Source organism: Pinus tabuliformis, chromosome 4_2 (genome assembly GCF_031772625.1).
Source record: "Pinus tabuliformis cultivar Carrire ecotype Pingquan chromosome 4_2, CPIR1, whole genome shotgun sequence".
NCBI lineage: Eukaryota > Viridiplantae > Streptophyta > Pinopsida > Pinales > Pinaceae > Pinus > Pinus tabuliformis.
This window is the reverse complement of record NC_142304.1, coordinates 959,476,405-959,491,817: the sequence shown is the minus strand read 5'-3', so window position 1 is coordinate 959,491,817 and position 15,413 is coordinate 959,476,405. Positions and strand designations below refer to the sequence as shown.

The 15,413-nt window shown below is 35.3% G+C and overlaps 1 protein-coding gene across 1 annotated transcript; it reads right to left on the bottom strand.

Moving 5' to 3' along the window:
* Positions 1–5,155: 5,155 nt before the first annotated feature.
* LOC149172835 (indole-3-acetate O-methyltransferase 1-like) lies at positions 5,156–8,205 on the bottom strand. Its single transcript, XM_089427810.1, has 4 exons — positions 7,998–8,205; positions 6,462–6,884; positions 6,063–6,341; positions 5,156–5,547 (listed from the first exon to the last, which is right to left on the bottom strand). Exons 1-4 carry the CDS (start codon positions 8,082–8,084, stop codon positions 5,179–5,181), a joined length of 1,158 nt encoding a protein of 385 aa, XP_089283936.1. The 5' UTR covers positions 8,085–8,205; the 3' UTR covers positions 5,156–5,178.
* Between the last annotated feature and the right edge of the window lie 7,208 nt (positions 8,206–15,413).

The window sequence follows — 15,413 nt, the reverse complement described above, 5'->3', positions numbered from 1 at the left end:
CTTCTATGTATCTGAGGAATTACATCCCAAGCCAATGCGAACCACTTCAGATTACTTATGAGAAATGAAAATATTTATAGCATAAAAGTGAGAAGTGTATTTTTTTGGATATTTTAAAGTTTTAAAATGTTATAGACATCTTCAACCTCATTCCAATGAAACAATCATTTCAAGGGATGTTAAATTTATGGAAATATCTTGTTTATGTGCCTAGCTCAACATTTATTCCATCTTCATATTAGAAGCCTTATTTCTTGGATGGACATATTTTTCATATTCTAGGTTCATTTCTAGATGACCGTAGTGAAAATGAAAATTTGTATGTGGCTTCTCACCTTCGTCTAGGTGACTTCACTAGCATGAACTTGCACTAGAATCACAACTTCCAAAATGCATCTATTTTACACGAGAAGTAGTTGGTGATTTTGATGGTGATCCTAGCATCATATATATTCATAATTCCATGAAGGATCCTCTACTTTTGTTCAAGTTTTAGAGATGCATGATATAGAAAAAATTGTAAAAACATTAGGATATCAAGATTGGGAAGTAATGATTAATAAAAAATACCTTTTCTTAATGGTGAAAGATATATGGGAACTTGTGCCCCTTCTAAAAGGAATAAAAATTATCAAATATAAATGGATATGTATAATTATGTATGTATTAGGTGGAAGTTTTCACAAGCATAAGTAATGATTAGTTGCTAAATGATTCTAAAGTTTAAGGAAATGACTACAATAAAACCATTTTGCTTGTTGCAAAACTTGATTCCATCTACCTTGTTCTAGCCCTTGTTGTCTAACATGGATGGGATTTCCATCCAATGGATGTTAAATCTTCCTTCTTGCAAAGGAATATACAACAATAGATACACATGGAACAACCTCATATATATGTTAAGGTTAATATTACCCTTTTAGAACCTTAAAAAGTTTCTCCATTGCGTTAAGAAGGTCCCTCAAGCTTTGTATGCTACAATTGATAACCTTGATTTTTATATTTCCTTTTCTAGATGTCACTCTAACCCCAATGTGAACACCAATAAAGTAGGAAGCCACTTTATAATAATGTTATTTATGTTGACGATGGGTCCATGCATGGAGTTGGGTAACACCTTTTAGTAGGCAAGGGAAGGTTGTCAGTGAAAAAAATCAGCTCGATCGAGCCTTTTTAAGTACTCCATCGAGAAATACTTAAGCCCTTGATCGATGTATTTGAGGGATTCAATAGTGCTTGATAGAGCGTTAAAACAAACCCTTGATTGAGGTCCTATGTAACTCGAGGTTATAGGATTGTTCGAGCGATGTTTTTGAAATTTCCTGCCAATACATCCTAGGCACTAAATTGAAAAAGGTGGCTTGATCAATCCATTGTCTAACCATATTAAGGTCTTGATCGAGGGTTTCTTAAAACCTCAATTGAGTTATTTGAATTTTTACTTTAGACAATCAATCAAGCATTTTAAGCACTCGATCGAGCTACTGAGAGCCTTAAAAAAGGAGTTTTAACTCCCATTTTGGAGGTTTCTCTACAACACCATTTTCTAGCTAGGTGGACTTAATGTAGTACTTGTCCTTAGGTGGAGGAGTTGATCATGTTGGATTCGTGAAGGAATCCTCTATCCAATGGAATATGAGTTTGACATTTTCAAATTCATCTCATATTTTTACTCTATTTTCTTTTAAACATTATGCTTGAATTATTTTTTGACAATTTCAAAGGGGTTGAATAAAAGGTCAATAACATGAAATATACAAAATAAAAAAATACCATCGCCTTCATTTACAAGTCCTATTCAAAAAGGTTGCTCTTGGTTTTTAAATTTATTTAACATGAAAAAATAGAGTTTTAGTACGCACAAATTAGCTATCTCTATGTATATCATTCTCATATCTATATATATATCTATATATATATATATATATATCTACATAAATATACATACATATACATACATACATATATATATATATATATATATATATATATATATATATATATATATATATATATATATATATATATATATATATATATATATATATATATATATATACATACATATACATACATATGTTAAAAAATAAATATTTTAAAGTTATGCTACATCAAAACATGTATACCTATTAAGATGTGCGAAAATTTCTAAGGACAAGTATTTCATTTAATGGAAAATTGAAATATTATATACGAATATTTTTTTTTCAAATAATACCATTAGGACAACAATATAATTCTCCACAAATTATCTTTTTACTCTGAATCAAAATTCACAACGCTTAAACAAATTTTGAGGACTTCAATTCAATAAAAGAGTAAAATTTTGAAATTTCATCACCACATTTGGCCGAAGAGTGTAACCATCTTCATGCATTAGCCCTAACCTCATCCTAATTGCAAGTGACCCTAAAATTGTAAACCATGTGAATGAACCCTTAAGAAGAAGTATAAAATAACAGAATTAGGCTATTTGCATTATTTCCTTATCTCTCCAAGTTTGTAGACTAAGGAAGGAATCTATCTTTCCTAATTTAAGTATGCATGTGACCTTATTCAGATTTCTCATGTGGAATATTACAAATCACCCGCTTCTCCCTCCTAGTTTGGAGCCAAACTTGTTTCCACCTACACTACACTAGAATTTGATGCCACTTTGTACCATGAATTAGTAGGTAACATCTTATATTTGACACATACCGATCTTGATATTTCCTTCCTTATTTGTCTTGTTGCAAACACCCCATGAAAGTCATTGGCAAGTAGAATAAGTGATCCTTCGATATATTTTAATTACAATTCCATTTTGCACACATTATAGTTCAACGGGGACTTCTTTGTTGTTTGGTTTCACTAATTCCAATTTGGTTGAAAAACTTGATGATTGAAGTCCATTGCAGGTTATGTCCTCATTCTTCGTCTTAAACATGTAGCTTCAGATTCTAAGGAGCAATATAATATTACCCTTCAATAAATGGAGAGTATGAAGAAACTATTAATGTGATTCAATAAGAATTACATATCTAATATATCCTTCAATAATATGGATTGTAGAAACAACACTTGATCACTTTTTCGTGTGACAATCAAAGTTTCATCAAGGTCACCAAAGATCTAGTAAAACATTAGTGACTCAAACACACTAAGGTACACATTTACATCATTAGAAAACTCATTCGTGATTATGTTGTTGGGATACCGTTTTACCCAATATATGATAAGGTTGCAAACATTTTCTCAAAGTCTATTACAAAAGGACCATTTTCAAAACTCAAATCTATGTTAATAGTTTAGGAACTTGAAATTGTGGGGTTAGGCTTGAGTACCTCCATATTCCTATAGGGCATCCCATTTCAAAATCCTTCAATCCTATCTCAAGATATGCTAAAAGCGATATGTCAGGATATCTAAACACTTAGTAGTTAATTAAGTTCAATTTGGTCTAATGTATCTCTAGCTAAACATTTCTTTCGTTATGATGCATTAGTTTCCTTGTAACATTGTGATCACTATATGTTCTCAACATAAAGTGATCTAACAAATCATATTCTCCTTGATACTAATGACCATTGATCCATGGCTTAACATTTGATTCATATATTATCTCTTATTAAAGGGCATGGAGGCTAATTGTTGATGATTGATGGTGAGAAACTCTCATGTGTTTTCTCTTGCATTAATAAAATTATTTCAACTAACCATGTTTGTTAGGACATGTTAATTGTTTCCTCTTATCCACGTAAAAATATTAGTTTTATGATCTTTGATATGGATATGCGATTGGTTACTATTTGTGTTAATCATGTGTATTGTTTCATAATTACAATATTATCAAGAGTTCCTTAACCTTGGATGTTAATAATGCTTCCTCTTTAGTTATTAGTCTTATGATTTTTGATATGGATATGCTATTGGTTACTATTGGTGTTAACCATGTGTATTATTTGATAATTACAATATTAACAAGATTTCCTTAACCTTGGATATTAACAATGCTTCATCTTTAGTTCTTTTTTGAAACACTTTGATGGCATCTAGGATTACCTTCCATGCCTCCAAATTAATAATGATTTTATAGTTTTACTATTCAAGATGAGTAGAATTAGCTCCATCCTTTCTCACATATATGATTATAACAACCTATTTTTTTCCTTTTTCCTTCTTTTATTTCCATATACAATATTTTCCTATTTAGAACATCTTTAAAACCTCATTTATAGTTTTATATTTTCTAATTTTTTAAAGTATTATTTAAAAAAATCATTTATTATTATTAAATTTAAATGTATTTTAATGTCATTGATATATTTTTATTATTTACCAATATTAATATAATTTCAACCTATCAAAAAACATTCCTTCCTATAAATTGGAAAGTTAATTTTACTAACTATTTATTTATTTATTCGTTCATTGGGTGAGCTCAAAAGAGTGCAATTTGATAGGGAATTTCACAATTCTAGGTATGTTTTAATAATGAGTTTCTTTAACTGTGAAACAAAAAAATATATTTCAAATGGTTATGCATTTTATATATAACATATTTTCACAAAATATAATAATCATTGCTTGCTTAGTGTCAAAATTTCTACACATTCTCAAAATAGAATGTGAGTTTGACATGTAACTAAGTCACTCAACTTGGAAAAGCTTAAAAAATGAAAAACCATACCAGAATTTCAGATTCCCCATTGCATAATCATATTAAAATAACAAATACAATATTTAGCTATCCTTTTCACATATTGATGTAAATGATACTGGTCTACATAACACTGGCGAATCATCATACCATGAGTACACTATGATGGTGGTCCAAATAGATTAATGAATCATGAAACTTTAAAAAGTGGAACGAAAGATAATGCGCAACATATGCATTTTCGCTTTTATTAGTCATCTCCACTTTTTAGTATTGGTTTATCTTATTTTTTTATTGTTTTAATTAAAATAAGTTCATATTTTCCAATTTAAACTAAGATATCTTAATGGTGGGGTCGAAAAATAAAAAAATGGTTACTTCCAAAAACTTTAATACTTGCTATAATTGTGCTCAAAATAGTCATGTTAAAACTACCACACAGTGAAAAAAGCGTTACAAGTGTACATACAATAATAAAATTCAGTATGAACACGAAATATTATGATATCACTGCAAAGTGAGGATGCATTCATCATTCACGTTTTCTTATTTCGAGTAAGCACTGCAAGTAACTGTGTAAAGCTTTCCATTTGTGTAATCCATTCGTCACTCTTTTCGGCTCCTCTTTTCTCGACTCTCTGAAACAATTTATCTGTCATCTCTTCTCCGATATGGGCTTCCGTCATAGTCTCCAATCCATTTCTATACTGCATTGCGAGCTGTCTTCCTAATAAACCGCAGTCTCCCCTCTTGTACTCGACCCTGCCAACAGTTTCTCCTGTCAAAACTTCGCATCTCTGTAAAGTGAACGATCCTGCGGTTTTTACTAGAGCCTTGAATTCTTCGATAGTTGGAGAGAAGAATGGCAAATTGAATGAGTGCAATTTGTCCTCGTCCAACAAGCCCTGGCAAACATCAATTCATATTTGTGAGACTAATTCAAAAGGCGTTGTACAAACATTATATATTTTGGGGGCGTATATTTTGGGGGCGTTGGTTGGAATTTGGATTAAAAAATAATGATTTTATTTGTTGTTGTTTGTTAATTTGTTTATTTAATATCAGTTTATGATTTCATATATGGATGAAGTACCATAAAATGTTCCTGAATACCTGAAATTGTAAAGAATTCACCACTCAATTTTATAATTCTAACAAATTCTTACATACCAATTAAACCTAAAAATAAACCAAAAAAATCACTCCAGGTCGATTCTACTATATTACGGTGCAATTCAAAGTCTAATGTTACCGATAAAAATGCTCTTATATTCGTAATTTACGAAATACTATATTCTCTTCTACTTCCATGTCGTGTGAATACCAAAGTTGACCTACTGTAAGAAGTCATATCCACAGAAGATTCGGTTTGGAGTAAACAAGAAACAGTACACTAGAATGAAGCCATTATCCCATATACCTCAGTTATGAGATCTCTGAACGCATCTCCCAATAGCTGCCCACAGAAACTGAGCATGCTCCCTTGTTCCCTTGGATCAGACGAAATTCGACATGGAAGAATCAGAAACATAACACCGTCTTCATTCATTTCTTGCGCTCTAGCGCTCAGAAATGCATTGAGGTCGTACTTGAATTGCTCGAGATAAGCCTCTGCAACTGCATATGATCCTTTCCTCGCAATGAAGGTCTCCCACTTGTTAAATGATTTGGATCTCTTGTCTCTAACTGCATCTGGAATCTGATTACAAGTCGATAGCTCAAACTGATCACTTCAAGTCAAGATAGAATATCAGAGAAAAAAAAGGAGTATTTCATACATAAAAAGAATCATTATATACTGGAGGTACATATATTGTACCTTGGATAACCAATGTAAGGCGCAGGAAGAGTGGACAAAGTGCAAACTATCTCTTGGAAAAAGGCGTCTGTAAAACGATCCAGGAACCCCTGCATAGAAATAAGGCGCTGAACCTTGATCTGCACCTTCAACTGTTCCCCTCATGGCCGCTGTGGTATTAGTCTGAGGAGTTAGTCTGCCGAAGAGCGAGTTGAAATCATTAGACGGTAAATCGTTAAAATATACTTGGAATTCTGGAAGAGGAAGTGATTCCATGATCGTATACTTGCGCTTCGCAGCCTCCAAAATGGTTTCTATGGCCAATATTGAGTTGTGAGAGGAAGAACACCCGAGGTCTGCCACACAGAATGTTTTGCATGAATTTGTCTTCATATTGATGACTGCGTCTTCAAGTAAAGGTCTGACCGAACGAATAATATTTTTCTGTTCATTTATCATTGCACAGAAAAGTACTGAACTCCATTAGAACATATGCTAAACTGTCAGTCTTGAAAATAAACATACTATATGTAACAAAAACATTGCTGATATTGAGTGTTTGAAGTTTTCTGGAGTATATTGAGTATTCGGAATATGATGTATGATCCACCGTAAACATTTTTGTGTTGATATTTTAAATTTATAACAAGACTCATCATTAAGAGAAATCCACAGATAAAAGTATTTATTATCGTTGCACAGAAAAGTACTGGACTCCATTAGAACATATGCTAAATAAACATACTATATCCTGTACACTATAGGTAGTAATTGTAAAAACATATGTAACAAAAACACTGCTGATATTGAGTGTTTGAAGATTTCTTGAGTATATTGAGTATTCGGAATATGATCTATGATCCACCGTAGTCATTTTTGTGTTCATATTTTAAATTTATAACAAGACTCATCATTAAGACAAATCCAAAGAGAAAAGTATAAATGAAAAATAATAAAGCAAACCAGCCTAAACGATAAATGATCTGTCATCTTTTTCTTTGTAATTGTTGCAATCTAAGGATTCAATGTTTGATGAATTTTATTACCAAAAATTACTTATATAGATGCAGCAACGTCGTAAACTCATAACGACACTGATAGTGTAATTTAGGGTCATGACATATACACAGCCCTGGAAAGAAAACAATTTCTACTGTAACGTTGATTTGGATTTCGAGGAATGGAACTTGTGCTAATCTTTTACACCAAAATTAAGACTTCCAAAACTTCCTAACTAGTAATGTCATCCTGAATAGATTGTTAATTACACAATATCTATGCGAAAATATACAACATTAGTCCAACAAATATAAATATAATGGTGAAAAAACGGGTGCACCTGACCTAGGTGGCGACTGGGTATGCTGGGTATGCTGAAATCTAAGAGGAAATTAGATATATTTAATAATTCTAAACCTTTTAAGGATTGATAAAACTAGAGATGAGAAGATTAGTTGACAAACCAAAATAAATACCAGTTATGAAACAATGGATATTATTAGCCTCATAAATTCATTATATCCAGGAAAAAGTCAGGATTTGCTCATCAATAATAACCTGAACAGAGCAGTTCCGCGCATAGCTTAATTCACCATCGCCTCCTTTCATTCGCAGAACTGATTCCAACGGTTTCCCCGATGCCATTGTAGACACAGAAGAATATCACAACTACTAACTCAGAACTGATTCAAAGAATGCCTCTTGAAGAGAAATGTGTGTCCATTCAATTTATAAGTGTTCAGGAGTGCTACAATTCCTGCTTATTCCTATCTTCAGCCGAATAACATCATCATCGTTACATTGCACATGAACATTCTTCACTTTATTTCTACTTTCGTGGGCAGCGCCAAGTGCTCTGAACTATTTTAAACTTTTTTAAAACTATATAGAATACAGTCGAACTACAGAACTACTTTTGAGTAAAAGTGGAATCTATATCTGGAATTCTTTTTTCGGCTCTCTTACTTTTTTCTTTTTAAAACAGCACTCACACTGAGTGTTATTTTTCTGATCATTTTCAATGACCCGGCACGTAAAGCTGCATTAAAAATTTTAGCCTGACAATGTTGAAAATGATAGCCATGATAGCTGTTACAGTCCTGGATAGTTTTTCCCAAACTCGTCCTCGAGAGTTGACTTATGATCTATAGCGATAAAAAGATGAGGAAAGGGCTGCCTTCCCTAGGGTTAAATAGCGAAAAGAAATTGGGGAAACAGAGTTGGTCGAAGACTTCTGGTCCTGAACTTTTAATTCTCGAATCACAGGGAGCAACGAAAAAAGTGATGTCTCATTCATGTATCTGTTAAACTTTTCTAATTTCGAGAAGGGAAAAAACATACATTTCCTTGCTGGGAGGTTTAATATATTGACGATCAGTGGAAATCCGAGGAGCCAACGTACTTTGCGTGGGCGGAAGATATATATATATATATATGATATAGTTACAACTTTACATGAAAACTGAAATCGATTATAGAATGCGCTACAAGATTCCCACTGCCTTATATTTAAATAGGGACATAATGCAGAAATCAAGCATCTGTGCTAGCTTATGACTCACAGTGAGATAAAGGCAAGGATCTGTATGGTTTTATTTCCAATTGTAGTAAACAATAAGCACCGGCATGCCCAATCAAACTCTTTCTGTAAAAATCTATATGTCAGTTAAAAGATTCTAACAGAACTGAAGGAAAAATCATGCATGCAACATGATATTGTGGGCGCACATTTCGAAAGCGTAAGATGTAGGCAAACGATTAACGTTGAAGTATTGAAATATTCACCAGGGAGCATTGTCCAAACGTTAATTCCAAATTCCTCGAATCCCGTAAAAGCGTTGTTAATTCCAAATTCCTCGAATCCCGTAAAAGCGTTGTTAATTCCAAATTCCTCGAATCCCGTAAAAGCGTTTTCGTTATTTCAGACGTTTCTAAAATGTGCAGAAATAAGTTTCTATACAGACCTCATCCTTGTCTTATCAACAAGACCGATGTAAAAATGAAAATGCTTTGTGATTAGCATATTACGCCGGGGATATAATCTCGCTCACATGTATATATTGATTTTTTTTGATATAATAGAAATATTATAAGTAAAAGCATTCTGGGTCTCCCAACAAATAGATACGAAGCATTTAATGATGTATAGATATAAATAAAATATTAAAAATATACGATATTTATCAGATAATTGTTTAATTAAGTATGTATATATATATGTGATTGAATTATAAACTTAATTATTTAATTAAGTATGCATATATATATATTATTGAATTATAAAGTAAGTTTAGTGTATATATTATTGAATTATAAAGTAAGCGTGTAGTGAACGCATTTTCTATCGGAAGAATTTTCCATCCAAAGAGGAAGAGGGAGTGTTCTATGTAGAGGGCATTTATACCTGATATATTTTCCCGACTCTTGAATAAAATACTTTCCAATAATAATAGTTTAAAAAATAATTATTTATTAAAAAATATTAAAAAATAAGTAATGATTAAATATATTATTAATATTTATGATAGTAATAATATATTGAATATAAGACGTGTTTTAAGTAAATAATAATTTATTTAGAAATAATAGAACAAGTATTTGTTAGGCGGTGATTATGTTTGTATGTATGATTTAGATTGTATTTTGTATGGGTTTGTTTGGTCTTTTTAATTGAATGTATTCTTTTAAATGTATGAATTTTTGATTGATTAATTAATGACGAGGTAATACTCTTTGACACCTTACAGGTGTAGCTTGTCTTACGTGTGAGTTACGTAACTTATTTATTAAATTTGGTCTTCATATTTTTCAGATTGGTATCAAAGCAAAACTCTTTTTTTATTTGTGTTAGAGGTATTGTGGTTGAGATTGGTAGTGTTAGGACCTCGGGTTGACACTAAGGCCAATGGGCGCCCATGACTATCCATGAACACTTGGAGAGTAAAAGAAATGAAGGCTGGACCGAGTTGGACAAGAGTGTACAATAGGTGCACTTTCCCAAAGTCTGGCCACCCACCTATGTGACGAGGTGACTTAGTGGCGACTTGAAGATGGGCGTGCATTGGAGGGCAAGTTGAGAGGTGAAAACGTTATAGGGAGGGTTCCACACAACTCAGAAAAGGAGTGTGTGTATTGCAAAGTTATATTGGTCGCTGACTCATGGATCCATGCCCATGGGGGCGCCCACACCATGGGGCACCTAGGTAATGTGACATGATGGGCAAGTGCGACATGACGAGTGAACTGGGACATGACAACGCAACTGGCAAATGTGGCATGCATCACAAGAAAACAACCTGGGGCCAAAGCCTGAGAGACAAGGCAAGACAGGGTGAATGCAAGGATGGCACCTGCATAGCAAGGGGAGCTCGCACGCCGACAAACAGGTTGGCCTAAGGGGCGCCCCCATACAACAGGGGAACCCATGAATAATTGAAGGTCGACTCAGAATGTTGATCGAGTTTCAGCCCATGAAAAGGATGATGGTTGAATGCATATAAGTAGAAGTGAAGAGTTCAACCAAAGGAAGAGAAGCAAGTTTTGTCGACCAGGAAAATTCCAAAAGTAGATATCAGAAAAGGGTAAGTTTCTGATATCACATAAATGTGAATGTTCGTGATATAGAAAGTCAGTGGGCCAGACAACGTAGAGTTGAAAACATAGGTAAGGAAAGTGGATGGCAAGGACAAGGGTTGATTTTCTAAAGTATTAGGGGCGCTTATTCTGGGGTTTCTGTTGGGTAAGGTGCCAACCTTGTGTTGGGCATGCCCTACTTGTGGAATTGGTATTTTTTCACAAGTGCATTGGGTTGGGCCAATGACTTCCACCTCTTATACTTGGGTAGCCCATAACTAGCCCCTTTGCAAATTTGTTATAAATTGTATTTGAAGTCTAATATAAGATTGAAGTGAACTACATTGGGGACTTCCCCCCTATTAGTGTCAGTCCTTCCAGCCTTCCTCCAGTGATCAAACATGCTCTTACAAAGTTATTTTAAAGTGTCAAGGTTAAATTTTATCATTTCAATGAATCTTCAAGTAAAATTTTGTCACTAGGCATTAGGACTAGGGTTTTCTTTCACTCCTTTCAAAGTTGCCCAAATGTCGGTCTATGTCACTATTCAACTGAGTCTACCATCATTCAGAGGGTTTTCATCATCACGCCAAGTTCCACTGGGTCATTTTACGCCTTTTTCATGCTTCAATTGTGCCTAGGTAAGGTCATTTCCCTCTCCTAGGGTTTTGAAGGCAATTTCTCTTGGATGGTCAAATCATCAGCAAAATTAGTACCCCGATGTTCATACACCTTCCTTTGTCCTTAATGTACCTTATTAAACAGTTCCCATCACTGAGATCCCCCAAATTCCTCATTTTCGCACAAACCCTAGTTTCTTGCAACAACTCGGTAATTTTCTAGGCTAGGCCTTTGTTTTTACCTTTTGCACCCCTTCTCCTCACTCAATTTCTAAGATTACACTTTCCCCTACTTCCTAACATCCCTCCCTACTTGCCAAAATTTCCTCAAGAATTTAGAAGCTCCCTATCCCATTCATTTCTATTCATTTCGACAAATCTCTTGTTCCACACATTGGGGTAGGTTTCGCTCAAATGATGTTTATGAGAAAGAAAAGATGAATCTAGGAAAACTGAGAGAGTTTTTTGTCCACAACAGGCCAAGGAAGAGAAACCACCTTCATGTTTTACAGAGGTGTCATGGTTTTAGAGAAATGTCAAAAATACAATTGCCTCAGTGTTACACTAAAATTTGTCACCATGACTATTTGCAGTTAGTATGGCTCCATCAACTGTCATACTATCCTCCTTGGCAAGTCTCATACCTCTGCTCTTCATGTCAAACTCCAAGAAAGAGAGAAAGTCTTTAAAACTCTATATATCTCTGGGTACGCAGTTTCTCTTAGCCTTACCTGCGTGTACGCACCCCAAGTTCACAATACCTACGTACTTGTACGCTCTGTCTGTAAAGGGGAGGGTGCGTACTCCTGTAAAGGTCAAAAGGCGCAAGTTTCACTCTAAAAAAGTTACTTGTAGTCATTTCTAGAGCATTCTAGAAGCTTGTTTGACGTGTATGGAGCGCCTCCAGATGGTTCATGTATCCCTATCAAAGAGGAACTTTTCCCATCAAGAGGGGAGCTATCCCATCCAAAGAGGGGCTTATCCCATTGACGGTGGACCTGAATAACTTCCTCTAGAGCACTATAAATACAGGCATTGGGCCAGAGGGAGGGGAGGTTGAAAGCTGAACATTCCTAAGGGTAGATGCTGCTGGAATTAGGACTTCCTTGTAGAAGCTTGTGAGGAGAGATTACCATCTTTACTTGTTTCCATTAGGAGGTGTGTGAGCTGATCAGAGTAAGGGAGAACTCTTGTGGACCCTCGGAGGAGCTTGCACAACACCAAGGCTCAGGTTGTAATGGTTCCTTTTGTTACCTTTTAATACAAATTAGTCCATTCTTCTCAAAAATTTGTTATTAATGAGTTGTTTCATATACTCCTTGGTCTATATGTTAAATACGTTTTATCTTATATGATATTCAGGTGCTATTTAATCGTTTGATTGTTGGTGAATGCAGGTTTCGAAGGGAAGGAGGAGCTCATCCGGATCAACGGAGCTGGACTACTACAACAGCGTTGGATTACAGGTAGGATCTAAACACTTGATTTCTCATATTGTAAAAGCATATTTAGAGAACGATTGCTCTTATTTGTCTTGTTTGTCATTAGAAAGTCTTAGGCTTTCTAGGAAGGTCGGTTGTGTCGGCACTAACGACTCTTTCCGCGTGACAAAATGGCGACCATAATGGAAATTCTTGTTGTGGAACAGTAAGTTTTTCCAACAATGTTAAGGCTTCATCCATGTGAGGGCAAATATGAGTTTGATGACTCCCTTTGCATAACTTACAAGGAAACCTAACTGTACCCTTTTTCCCAGGAAACTGACTATCACTGGTTGATGGATCAGTAGAAAGTTAATGAGATTTTTCTGACCATACTCCCAGGACCTTTGGAATACTAGGACAATTGACAAGGAAGTGGTCACCCTTACAAAACCGGCAAGGGGATTGAGCTTGATACTCTGCCCTTGCGTGCTGTCGGAGTGTAGACTGTTCCCCCAGGTGCATTTGTTGCGGTTGGTAACCTTAGTGACCATTATCTTTAGGATTCTACCGAGGTGACGGTGGAGGGAAGATCCCACTGTACCTGGAGCAGACGTCGGCTAGACTCACTTCGATTTTCTGGGGGGTTCACTTCACTCGAGACGGTAAAAGTGGAGGAACTTGGTCCAGTCTATTCATTAAGCAGGTTGTCGGGGTAACTGCTCCACCCGCCACTTCTGTACTGAATTCTGCGATGTTGGGCTTCATCACCAACTAGTGTTTTCGGTCCGGAAGGCTACTGTTTGTGTATGGTTTGACTCCTAGATTTGATAGCGCCTGTTAATTTGTTTTTTTTTAATTTTAGAGACCATAGGTGTGAATTGTGAATTTTAATTGCTAGGTGTGAATTGTGAATTGTTAATTTTAGTTTTAAAAAAAATTGTTAATAAAATTCACTGAAGTTGAATATAATGGCAAATGTTCCGGAATTTACCAACCTAGGAACACCTCCTAACGAGAATCCTAGTACTTTTCCTTACTTTGGAAATGTTGGTCCTCCTTATATGGCTACTTTGTCATTACCTGGATTTACAATAGGATTACCGATATCATTATTTTCAACTTCGTTGGCCCAAAGTACTCCAATTGTTCCACCTCAACCAGATGCTTCACCTCAACAGAGTTCACCATCTCAACATCACCAACCTTCTGTTGACCCTTTACCTTCTTCGCCTAACTTTTCTTCCTCCATTTCTTCCTCTTCGCCTAGTAAAAGCCTTGATGCTAGTAACCAGGAGTCTAAGAAGAAGAAGAAAGGGAGGAAGAAGAAGAAGAAGAAGAAGCAAGATAAGAAAGAAGTCAACCAACCAACCATGGTTGTAAGTGTTAGTTGTGTTGAGGAAAATTCCGACATGCATCATAAACCCGAATACCCTTGCAGGCTTTGTAAGGGTGACCACTTCCTTGTCAATTGTCCTAGTATTCCAAAGGTCCTGGAAGTATGGTCAGAAAAATCTCATCAACTTTCTACTAAACCATCAACCAGTGATAGTCAGGTTCCTGGGAAAATGGGTACAGTTAGGTTTCCTTGTAAGTTATGCAAAGGGAGTCATCAAACTCATATTTTCCCTCACATGGATGAAGCCTTAACATTGTTGGAAAAACTTACTGTTCCACAACAAGTATTTCCAACTGGTTACCGTAAACTTTCTCCCAACCTACCGTCAACTGACGGAGTGATTGATCTAAATTCAAGTACAATCGATCACACTCTCCCATTGGAGAGTGAAACTCATGTCACTCAGGTTGATGATCCATTAGTTGATCAAGTGGTCGATTCAATTTCACATTCGGTCGATCCCACTTTCCATTTAGAGAGTGAACTTCATACCGCTCAGGTTCTTCTTGTTACATCAGATTCTTCTATGCCGGGGGACATTTCACCTGTTTCTATAGAACCCCCTCCAAGTACTGAGGTCTTTTCCTTTGACTGGAATAGACTGACAGAACCTCGTCTTCCTTCCTCCATCCCTTTCCAAATCATTGTCAAGGCTGGTGGTAGGGACATACATCGTACTCAGGTAGATGAAGGTGCTTCTGTTAGTATTTTATCCTGAACTGTTGGAAAGCTTTGGGTTCCCCTCAGCTTGCGCCTATTACGCAGAATCTGAAAGCTTTTAACAGAACCATTAGTGAACCTTTAGGGATCCCTCCTAAGTTTTCCATTACCTTGGAAGGTAAAACTGTCTGTATTGATCTTATAGTAGTTCGAGGTCCCTTGGATTTCAATTTACTCCTTGGGCGAGACTATTTTTATGCAATGAAAGTTGTCGTATCGACACTCTTTCTCGTGATGTCTT